Source organism: Dipodomys merriami, unplaced genomic scaffold (assembly GCF_024711535.1).
Source record: "Dipodomys merriami isolate MVZ:Mamm:240054 unplaced genomic scaffold, mDipMer1.0.p SCAF_655, whole genome shotgun sequence".
In the NCBI taxonomy this organism is placed as follows: Eukaryota; Metazoa; Chordata; class Mammalia; order Rodentia; family Heteromyidae; genus Dipodomys; species Dipodomys merriami.
The window spans coordinates 336,578-346,876 of NW_027206241.1; the positions used below are offsets into that span (position 1 = coordinate 336,578).

At 52.1% G+C, this 10,299-nt stretch overlaps 1 protein-coding gene across 3 annotated transcripts in view; it reads right to left on the bottom strand.

Annotated features, from left to right (window-relative positions):
- The window catches only part of LOC138815662 (splicing factor, suppressor of white-apricot homolog), a 55,847-nt gene extending 50,571 nt beyond the window's left edge, over positions 1–5,276 (bottom strand). For 2 of the 3 annotated variants that reach the window (XM_070005097.1, XM_070005096.1), the window contains exons 1-3: positions 4,916–5,276; positions 2,725–2,894; positions 2,011–2,142 (exon numbers count right to left, since the gene is read on the bottom strand). In XM_070005097.1, coding sequence (XP_069861198.1) covers positions 2,011–2,142; positions 2,725–2,894; positions 4,916–5,133 — 520 coding nt within the window. In that variant the 5' untranslated portion in view covers positions 5,134–5,276. Of the gene's footprint in view, positions 1–2,010; positions 2,143–2,724; positions 2,895–3,292; positions 4,389–4,915 lie in introns of all 3 variants that reach the window. The other variant, XM_070005098.1, reaches the window with a different exon arrangement.
- Positions 5,277–10,299: the final 5,023 nt, after the last annotated feature.

The window sequence follows — 10,299 nt, forward strand, 5'->3', positions numbered from 1 at the left end:
GGGCAAAACCAGGCCACGAAGGCCTTGCTGACTAGAGTAACGGATTTAATTAAGAAATGTCAAGAATACTGTGAGCCTGAGAATCAAGGAATACACAGATATGATGCTGGGTCAGAAAACCATTAGTGCAAGTTAAAATAGTTACACACAAAAAGCCCAATTTTTGTAAAAACTTAGCATGGGCCAGGCACCAGTGGCTCATGCCTATAATTCTACCCACTCAGAAGGGGGAGATCTGAGGATTGTATGTAATTTGAAGCCAGCTCAGACAGAAAAGTTTGTGAGACTCTTATCGCTAATTAACCAGCAAAAAGTTCAAGTGACTGAAAAAAGCTAAGGGGCATCACGTAGGCCTGAGTTCACCCAGTCCCTGAGCTGAAGTCCCAATGACCACAATCATACATACACTTACACATACACAAGAAAAAGATACAGGGAAAGTTTTGAGAGCATGATTTTTATAAAGAAAGTAACCAAATTTGCTAAAGAGAACTTTGTGAAGAGGAAGTATACTTGAAGAGAAACAGTTATACTAATAGTCTTGAAAATCAGAACTGTAACTATTCATTATCACTTCGCTGATAATTATACCTAGGCAGCAATCCAACATCTAGAACAGAGCAGACAAACTGAAATGCTAGACAGAGATACGGTCAGCTCTGGGACACTCAACCCTGCTGCCAAGGCAGACCTGCAGCAGACAGCATGAAGCAGCACATTTATTCACCAATAAAACTATCTATGAAACTGCACTTGTGGTTAAGGGTTGCTCACCTAACCCAGACTACTAGGACAGGGTAATTTATTCTGGAATGCCAGGCACAGGTGTCTCACGCCTATAATCCTAGCTACTCAGGGGGCTGAGCTCTGAGGATCACAGTTCAAAGCCAGTCCAGGCAGGAAAGTCCATGAGACTCTTTCACAGGTTTAAAACAGCCCAGGCAGGGAAGTCCATGAAATTCTTTTTTTTTTTGTCGGTCGTGGGGCTTGAACTCTGGGCCTTGGTGCTGTCCCTCAGCTCTTCAGCTCAAGGCGAGCGCTCTACCATTTGAGCTACAGCGCCACTTCCGGTTTTCTAGTGGTTTATTGGAGATAGGAGTCTCACGGTCTTTACTGCCTGGGCTGGCTTTGAACCGCGATCCTCAGATCTCAGCCTCCTGAGTAGCTAGGATTACAGGCATGAGCCACCAGCGCCTGGCAAGTCCATGAAATTCTTATCAAGAACAACTAAAAATCCAGAAGTGGAGCTATGGTTCAGGTGTCAGTGCTAGACTTGAGCAAAAAAGCTCAAGACAATGCTCAGAACCTGAATTCAAGCCCTGAGTTCAAGCGCAAGAAACAGCATAACAATTAAAAAAAAAAAAAAAAAAGTCCATGCAGAAAGTTTTATGTTCCTTAATGAACTTTGAAAGTCTACTAGGAAAGTCTACAGGCTCACAAAGCAGACTGCCTAGGACTCTTTTGCTTGCCCAACATGCTGCTCTGTTGCCACACAACTCTTGAGGGGGAAGGGTCTAGCCACGGGCAGGAAGGACCCTTGTACAACTGGCAGGACTAAGGGTCACAGGGTTCCCCAGTCTTAAGTCCACAGGGTGTGAATGACTTCTCCACAGGGTGTGAGAACTTCTCAAGTTCTCTTTGTCAAATGGAACATGTACACATAAGTGACCCCTCTTAAGTGTCCCAGGCTCCCATCACCGCTACTGACAAGTGATCAAAGCAGGGAGGCTAAGACAATGGGGTTCTCTTTGTAGTAAATGAGCTTCAACTTTAGGCAGCACTCTTTAAAAAATTAAAGCTTTCAGAGTTAGCGCAGGAAAGCACGAACACAAAATCACTAAGAAAGAGGAATAATTAAAAAAAAAAGAAACAACCCTACTTGAATCCAGTATAGAAAAAGTCTGAATCCATTTTTCACCTCCATGAACAATTTACTTTTTAGTTTCTCGCTTTATTTCACCAAAGGAAGGTATCCTACTATAATCGTGATGATGTCAACAGCCAGCGCACCTCTCAGTTTGGAAGGTTCCTCCTCCTCGGTCGGCTCAGATGGGTCATAGTAGTCACTGCCATACGTAAAACCCACAGCACTGTAATTCCCGTCCTCGGCTAGCGCCTCACTCAATCGCTTGTATTCTTCCTCTTTGAATAAAAATGAGAACTTTATTAATAAAACTAGAAGTTTACCATTTCTAAAGTTGTAGCTAACAACAAAAGTATACGACACTTTTTTCAAATTCTTTTCAAGGTGAAAATGTTTCTGAAAACGCATACTTTTTAGCTATCAAAATGTATTTCTGCCAGTACACATTTACCACAAATAGAAGAATACATGTCTCTTAAGGAAAATTTCTTCCTGCTGAGAAAACTTTGGGATTAAGAACTGCATTAAAGATTGATTGTTAAGGCAAAGACAAGAACATCAATTTAATTCATACAATACTGTTAAAGAAGAACAGTTAAAGAGATTGGTTTTTTGTTTTTTGTTTTGTTTTGTTTTTTTTTTTTCAAATCCCAGTCTGCCCTCAAAAGCTGGGAAAATTCTTTGTGGCTCTACATATAAACTATCCTGAGGTCCTCTCAGAACGCAAAGACTCGTTTTTCCAATCCACTGGGTACTGTCAAGATAATATCAGAAAGAGTGAGTAAAATGAATGGGAGCAAATTTTTAAATACTTAAAAATTTAAAAGTTGTGGCAGAAGTAAGTCTTTCTTGAGCAGTACCTTGCCTGGCCTCCTCCTCAAGCAAGTCCGTATGCAAGGCTAAATACCTCTCTTCATCACACAGCGCCTCTACTCGCGCCTCCTCTTCAGAGAGTTGGTAGTCTCGGTTCCAGGTGGCATACTCAGCATCATACGCAGAGAGGTCATGCAGGTGACCACGCCCATCATATCTGTAATGTGAACGCGCAGGTCAGCAGACAGAAGTCACTGTCTGGGCTGATTGTGTGTGACACTCTACGTACATACTTACCAATTAAAATAATAAAATACAAGTATTAAAGCAAACGTAAGGCTTTTCAGATTTATATTTAACGTGGCTAGTCATATCTCACCTACTTTTAAACTCAAATTAACTTAACAAAGTCTATACTCCTTTCTACAGCACAGTAAAATTTAATTAAAGGAAGATATTCCTTTAAAACATAAATGACATCCACCTCTCTAGCAGTTCTTACCGTGTATGATTTGGTCAACCATTCAATGCCACTTGCAAAAAAAATAATATTTTTTTTTTTCTGAAAAGTTAACTATCATAGCTTACATTCACACAAACCGAATACATAAATACCTATCCGTAAGAACCAAACGGTCGAAATTTCCTCGCTTCTTTCTGCTAGTCCCGAACTCTCAGGAGAGATCTTCATCAAAGAAACTTGCGTCCATTGGAGATAAAATCTTGGCTAGGCTGGCCCCCTAGCCACTTGGCTGAGGAAATAAGTGCTGGGTTATGTGGTAGAGAGACACACATACATAGGAACAGTGACATATACATGCAGTTTAAGGAGGTTCACTAGGAAACAGGGCAAAACCAGTAGAGGAGGCAGTACAGCATTTCCTTCTAAACTTCCTGTCCCAGGAAATAGCATAAATGAAGACATATCTCACATGGACCAATAGTTACTATTTGGGGAATTAGGAAAGCACTTGCTGTCATGCTTATAACACAAAGATTCGGTGATGGTGCTGTCAAAGTACAGCTATCTGAGAATAAATGAGTGAGCTAGTAGACTTTAGACAAAACACTCAGATTTGAGGTTGCAATAACGATGCAACCTCAGACAAAAGTCTGCCTCACATACTAAAGTCGAATTTTGCAACAGAGACCAAATTGATAGGGGAAAAAAGTCCAAAAGTTCCAGGGAACTTCAGGCATTGCACTCATTAATTTTTGAAGTCAGTTTTGCTTTGATGTAAACCTCCTTAACTTACAAATGTAGATTATATTTAAAAACCGTACAGGCGGTACAAGTGTAGCGTTTGCTCCCCACCAGCTCTGGGAGGCCTAACTCAAGCCACGTACAGAATGATACAGAGAGCGCGGAGAGCTGGGCGTCAGTGCTCCCCAAACTTTAATTTGAATACATGTCAGGAGTAACACTTTGGAAAGCAGGCCTGGTAACTCAGGCCACAACGTCACTGGCTAGACAGCGGTTCAAGGCCCGGCACGCCTGGGCAGAGAGCGCACCCCATCTGCAGCAGCCCCCTCACAAAGTCCTTGCTTCCTAGCTCTAGCTCCACAGGGGACTGTCAGGGATGGCAAAAGGCCTCCCGGTCAGCGTGAGTCCATCCTGGCCCAGCTCAGAGGTCCTCCCTACAGTCGCGTTCCAAGGCTTTGCAGACGCAGTCTTGGGCCTCTCCAACGGTGGGCTTCCTTCACCTTGGAGCTTAGTGGCAGGAGGTCGGTGCAGTTAGCTTTGCAGTCCGGCTCGGAGGCCGAAAGGGATTCCCAGACCCGGGGAGGAGGGCGGGGAGCCACCCTACACCCTGCGGCGCCCCCCGAGTCCGCGCCCGGGCCGGCCCGCCGCGCCCGCGCCCCGGGACGGCCCCTCGGCGGGCCCGGGTCCGCGCGGAGGGCCTCGGCCGCGCTGTCCGGCTTCTGCCCGGCGGCGGGGCCGGCCCGGGGCGCGGCCGGCTCGCGGGGTCCGAAAGCGGCGTTCCGGAGGCCGCGCGCGCTCCCGGCTCCCGGCTCCCGGCCGCCCGCGGGCGGGGCGCGCGGCCCCGGCGGCTTCCTCCGGCGGCAGGCGCGGCGCCAGCTCCGGCCGCGGCCGCGGGGCGGGTCTCACCGTCCCCCCTCCCGCCGGGGCGGGAGGCCCCCGGGCCCCCGGGCCCCTTCGGCCCCCGGCATCGAGTCAACGTCAGGCGGAGCGAGCGGGCGAGGGAGGGGAGGGTCGGCGGGGGGGGAGGCACCGACCTGTCGATGAGGATCTTGGGGTCCCCCATCCAGGGGATGAGGTGCTGTCCCTGCTCCTGGGCCAGGGCCCGCTCGTCGTCCCGGAACAGCTTGCAGGCGTAGCCGAAGACCAGCAGCTCCACCCGGCCGCCCGCCCCGCCGGCGCCGCCGGGCCCGGCCTCCTCCTTCGCGCCGCCTTTTCTCTCGGGCTTGGCGCGGCCCGCGCCCGCGCCGTACATGGCGGCGGCCCCGGCGTCCGGGCAGGTCCTCCGCTGCGCCGCGCGACGTCCCGAAGCCTCCCGGGCCTGGCCCCTCAGTCCCAGACGCCGCGTCCCGGCCGCAGCCTCGACACGGCCGCCATGGCGGGCCACAAAATGGGGGCGGCGCGACTTCCGCCAGGGCGGCCTCACTTCCGGCGGCCGCGGCGGCAGATTCGCCGCGCGTCGGGGCCGTTCGGGCCGGTGCGAGAGGCCGCAGGCCCCCGCCCGCGGCCGCGCGCGTCCCGGCGGACGGACGGACGGACGGACGGGCGGGCGGGCACGCGGCCTGGTCGGCAGGGCTGCGGGTTTCGGGGCCGCCGAGAACGTGGCGAAAGTGCGGCGCGCGCGGGCGCGAAGGGGGCGGGGGGCCGCGGGAGGCCGCGCCGCGGACCCAGCTCCGAGGCGGCCGCGGGCGGGGGCCCGGCCCCCGGATGGCGCCTCGGCTCTCGAGGCGGCCGTCCGGGGCCCTGAGCCGCGCGCACTGGCGGGCGGTGGCAGCGCCGGCGGCGGCCGCGGGCCCTCGCAGGGCGGCCGGGGCCCGGCTCCCGGCCCGGCCGCTCCACGTCTCCGCGGGCTGCGCTTGTTCCAGTGACTCCGGGTCAGAGGCCCAGGGCGGCGGGGTGCGCACGCGGCTTCCCGCCTGGCCGGCCCGGGGTGCGCACGCGGCTTCCCGCCTGGCCGGCCCGGGGTGCGCACGCGGCTTCCCGCCTGCCCGGCCCGGGGTGCGCACGCGGCTTCCCGCCTCGGCCGGTCGTGGGTGCGCACGCCGCTTTCCGGGGTGCGGACGCTGATGTGGCTTCCCGCCTCGGCCGGTCGTGGGTGCGCACGCCGCTTTCCGGGGTGCGGACGCTGATGTGGCTTCCCGCCTGGCCGGTCGTGGGTGCGCCCGCCGCTTTCCGGGGTGCGGACGCTGATGCGGCCTCCCGCCTCGGCCGGCCCGGCCCCGGTGCGCACGCGAGCGTCCGGCCCGGCCTCGGCGTGGTGTCAGAGCTTAGGCCCAGGGGCGTTCGTGGATGGCGTCTGGAGGTAAGGCCTGTGGACGAGGACGCGGTCGCCCGCGCAGCCGCGTCGCCGCATTCTCGGGGTCCCCGGGCTGTGCGCGTGGCCGGGCCGTGGACGGAGGGAACCCTGCGTGGCCGGCCGGCCCTCGGACCTGCTGTGATGGCCCCCGAGGCAGGAAGCAGCAAGAAGGCTCCTGGACTTGCCACCTCTAGAACCGAAGTAAATAAACCTTATAAATAACCAGCTCTCGGGGCTCTTGTGTCTCAAAGCTGCCGTTGCTGGGCCCGTGAATCACCAGGAGCAAGGTTAGAACTAGGCCTCCAGACTTTCCATCTTTGTGTTTGCTTTTTGTTGTCGTGGGTTGTGGGGCTTGAACTGAGGGCCTCGGTGCTGTTCCTGAGCTCTCTTCCCCAAGGCTGGTACTCTACCATTGAGCCACAGCCCCACTTCAATTGCATGGTGATTAAATAAAAGTCTCGAGCTGCAATCCTCAGATCTCAGCCTCCTGAGCAGCAGGTTGCAGGTATGAGCCACCGGTACCTGCTGTATTTATGTCTTTGTCTAGAGCCATAAAAATGCCTTAGCTGCTTCAGTTACCTGGATGCCGCCCCTAGCATCCAGGAAGGGCTAGAGCTCCCCCTCCCCACCCCCAGCCATTACACACATTACTAAAACAGGGGCTGGGAAGGTGGCTCAGTGGTAGAGTGCTTGCCTTGTATGCCAGAGGCCCTGGGTTCGATTCCTCAGCACCACATAAGCAAAAAGAAAAAAGCCGGAAGTGGTGCTATGGCTCAGGTGGTAGAGCGCTAGCCTTGAGCTGAAGAGCTGAGGGACAGTGCCCAGGCCCAGAGTTCAGGCCCCATGACTGGATCCAAAAAAAAAAAAAAAAATTACTGAAACACTCTACCACCCCAAACACAACAGTCTTAATTATACACACCTTCTCACCCACTGCCCCCTAAGACAAATGGCTGTACCCCTGCCGACAGCCCAGGATTGAAGTGCTGTCTTTTTGTCTTTCCAGGACACTGCCCCTCACCTTGCCTCTTTATTGGCATACAGGGTAAGTGGCTGGCCCTGACATACGGAACTCCTGGAGTTTGGACCTGGGGGCATCTGAGACTTCAGTTTCACTATTAAGACAGATGTTAGCAGGTTTTAGAAAATTGAGCAATAATCAGCTCCTATCAAACGTTGCACTTCTGGTTTAACCTGTCTTCGTTGGACAGGTTCCTCATCAAGGTTTAACTCAGTCTTCCCTTGGTCATTGTGGCTTCATGTCCATCATTGGCCATTTCATTCAGTGGCAGAAGACATGGGGACCCCTTAGCACAAGGTGGGTGTTGAGCTTGGTTTTGGTTCCTGCATTGTTCTCTCCATAAGCAGAGTATTCTTTTACTATCAGAAGAACAAAGACGAGAAATTGCCAACTAGCAACATGTAAACATGTAATTACTATATTGCCACACAAAAGAGTCTATGGATCTGAACAAGCTGTATTAAAAAATAACTCCATTTTGTGCAACAGTTTACCAGCTGAGAGACCAACCCACAGCAAGTGTTTCCCCAGGCTGGTGGGAACCCTGGAGGGCCTCTCTGTTCACTAGGGATTAAGAATGTCATGCTGTAGCCTTTTGGAATTGGACTTGTGTTCTTACCGCCAGGGCCAGGATTTGACTCGATGTGATGGGTGGCTCTTCTGCTGCACCCTGGTAGATGAGTCTCCATGGATAAACCAGCTAGGTCAGCCCAGAGCTCTGTTCTTTCTTCTCCCTTTGCCAGCTGTACAGATGCCGTGTCAAGGCATCACCAGTCACATTTCATTCCTCTCCAAACTGACCGGATGTCATTTCTTGCTCCAGCTGGAATGGAGTGGGAACTGTTTAGTCTCAGTAGAGACATTGTGATGTGTTTGGGATTAGACATCCCTGCTGGCCGTCTCTGTATGTCCACTGACAAGGACCACGGACTGCCTTCCATCTCCACCTCTTGGGCCTCACTGCCTCTCGTTGTTAGACTCTGTGGTGGATCTCTGCACACATCTACCTCGAGTTAACCTTGTGTGGTAAAGGGGACTTATAGCTGGCTCATTGAGGGTTTTAAGCTGGGGAGATAGTCCTGACTTATCCAAGGGCTCAAGGCCATCACCGTTTTTACCAAGGGAGTAAGAGACTCAAGAGAGAAGGTCACCCGAATTTGGAAACTGAAGTTTGCAAGGTGTGTGTGCTCCTGGATGTTGAACAAGGCAAGAAATGGATTCTCAACTGGGATTGTGGTTCAAATGGTAGAGTGCACTGAGTTCAAGCTCTAGTAACACCAAAAAACAACCCCAAAAGAATAAAGCAAATTGGAAGAGCAGGCCATATGGAATATTAAACAAGCAGAAGAGTTTACTAGCCACTTCGGGAATGCATCGTGATGGCCAGTCAGCACAAGGGGAGAAAGGGAATGCCTGAGGCCCAAAGCACCACTGAGGGGGAAAATGCCATGGCTGGCTGGCAGCGCCCAGAACCGAAGTGCAGAATTGACAGTTCTGTCCCTAGCTTACATGCAGTTGGTGCACCTCTTTGTCCGTGCAGGCTGGCAGCGTTCCTACCTTCTTAGATTATGTGCAGGCCTGGGTTTCTTAGTCTCAGAAAAATCCTGCCTGGTGACACGGGTCCAGGGTAGTGGGACAAAACAAACTAAAAGACTCGGCCTGGGATCAAGTGGCTCAAGTGACTTAGTTGAATCCCCAGTACTGCAAAAAAAAAAAAAAAAAAAAAAGTTAACATGTCTTTAACATTTATCCTCAAAAAGTAACAGTACAAGGATTTCTATCATAACAGCATCCTTTGTAAAGAAATTGTGAAATCGTTTAAATAGGGATACAGGTGGACCCATTGCAACAATGAGATGTACAAGTCCTTATGTCAAAAACGAACTTTACAACTTTGGTGGGGGGGGGAGGGTTGGTGGGGGAGGATGGGATGGGAGGGGGAAACAAAGGAGGCTACAATGCTTGATAAGAAATATGCTCATTATCTTGCCCATGTAATTGTAACCCCTCTGTACAGTATTTTCACAATAAAAAAAAAAAGAAAATTGTAGAGACACTCTGAGTATGGAAAATTGGGGATGCATTTATGAATTATTAGATCTCACCCTTGTAGCATACCAAACAGGCGTTAAAACAGTGCGGTAATGTGCCCAAGGAATTGGAACACATCTAAACAAGGATATTCATCATGGTGCTGTTTGTAATAAAAGGCAGAGATAAATATCTGCAGATGGAAATTACTTACGTAAATTATAGGGCACCAATTCAATGGGACACTGCAGCCATTAAAAATAATGAGGATGCTATGTAGGTACCCACGTGGAAGAATCATGTAAAGTATAAATGAATGCATATGTGTGCGAGTGAGATTTGTAGGTACCCAATCATGGGCCCTTCCTGGCCTGGCTGGTGTGATCTGGTCACAGCATGGGCAGAGGGCAGGAGCCTTCCTGTCTGTCCTTTCCCTTTGCAAGGCCCCAGGCTGTCAGGTTCCAGAGACGCTGCCTGCTGCCTCCTGTGTACCATCCGTCAGACACATGCAGTGCAAGAGATTGGGAGTCCTGGGCTGTTTCCACCTGAGTGATGGATGGGGGCCTGTGGTCATGGGGACACCAGTCGTGGAGTAATGACTCGGGCAGTGGCAGCACTCCTGATAAAGCTCCCAGCTCGGCCCATCACTCAGGGCCCGAGTCCCTGCAGTCTCAGATGTGACCACCCCTTATTTCACCTGCAGAGTGTGTGCTGCAATTTGTTGCCCAGGATGGATGTGGGTGCTGTTTTCCTTCTGTGATTTAAGGGAGGCAAGGGGGAGGTGTGCACAACATTGTCTGTGAGGCCTTGCTCCCAGCACCACAGCTGCTGTCCGGGGTCAGGGCCTGAGTCTGGGGAGACATGCGGGCTGGGTGCATGGGGATGGGCACGCTGTGTCGTCTGCATGTCAGTGTTTCAGGGCAGGGAGGGGAAGGACGCAGGCTTGCTGGGGCACAGGCCTGAGCCATGCAGCCCACGTGTAGTTCACCTTCCTGAAGCAGAGACGGTGTCAGTTTCCCGGCTGCCTTGTGGGAGCGGTGTGACATCCTTGTACTGGGTGCATGGTGGGAAGT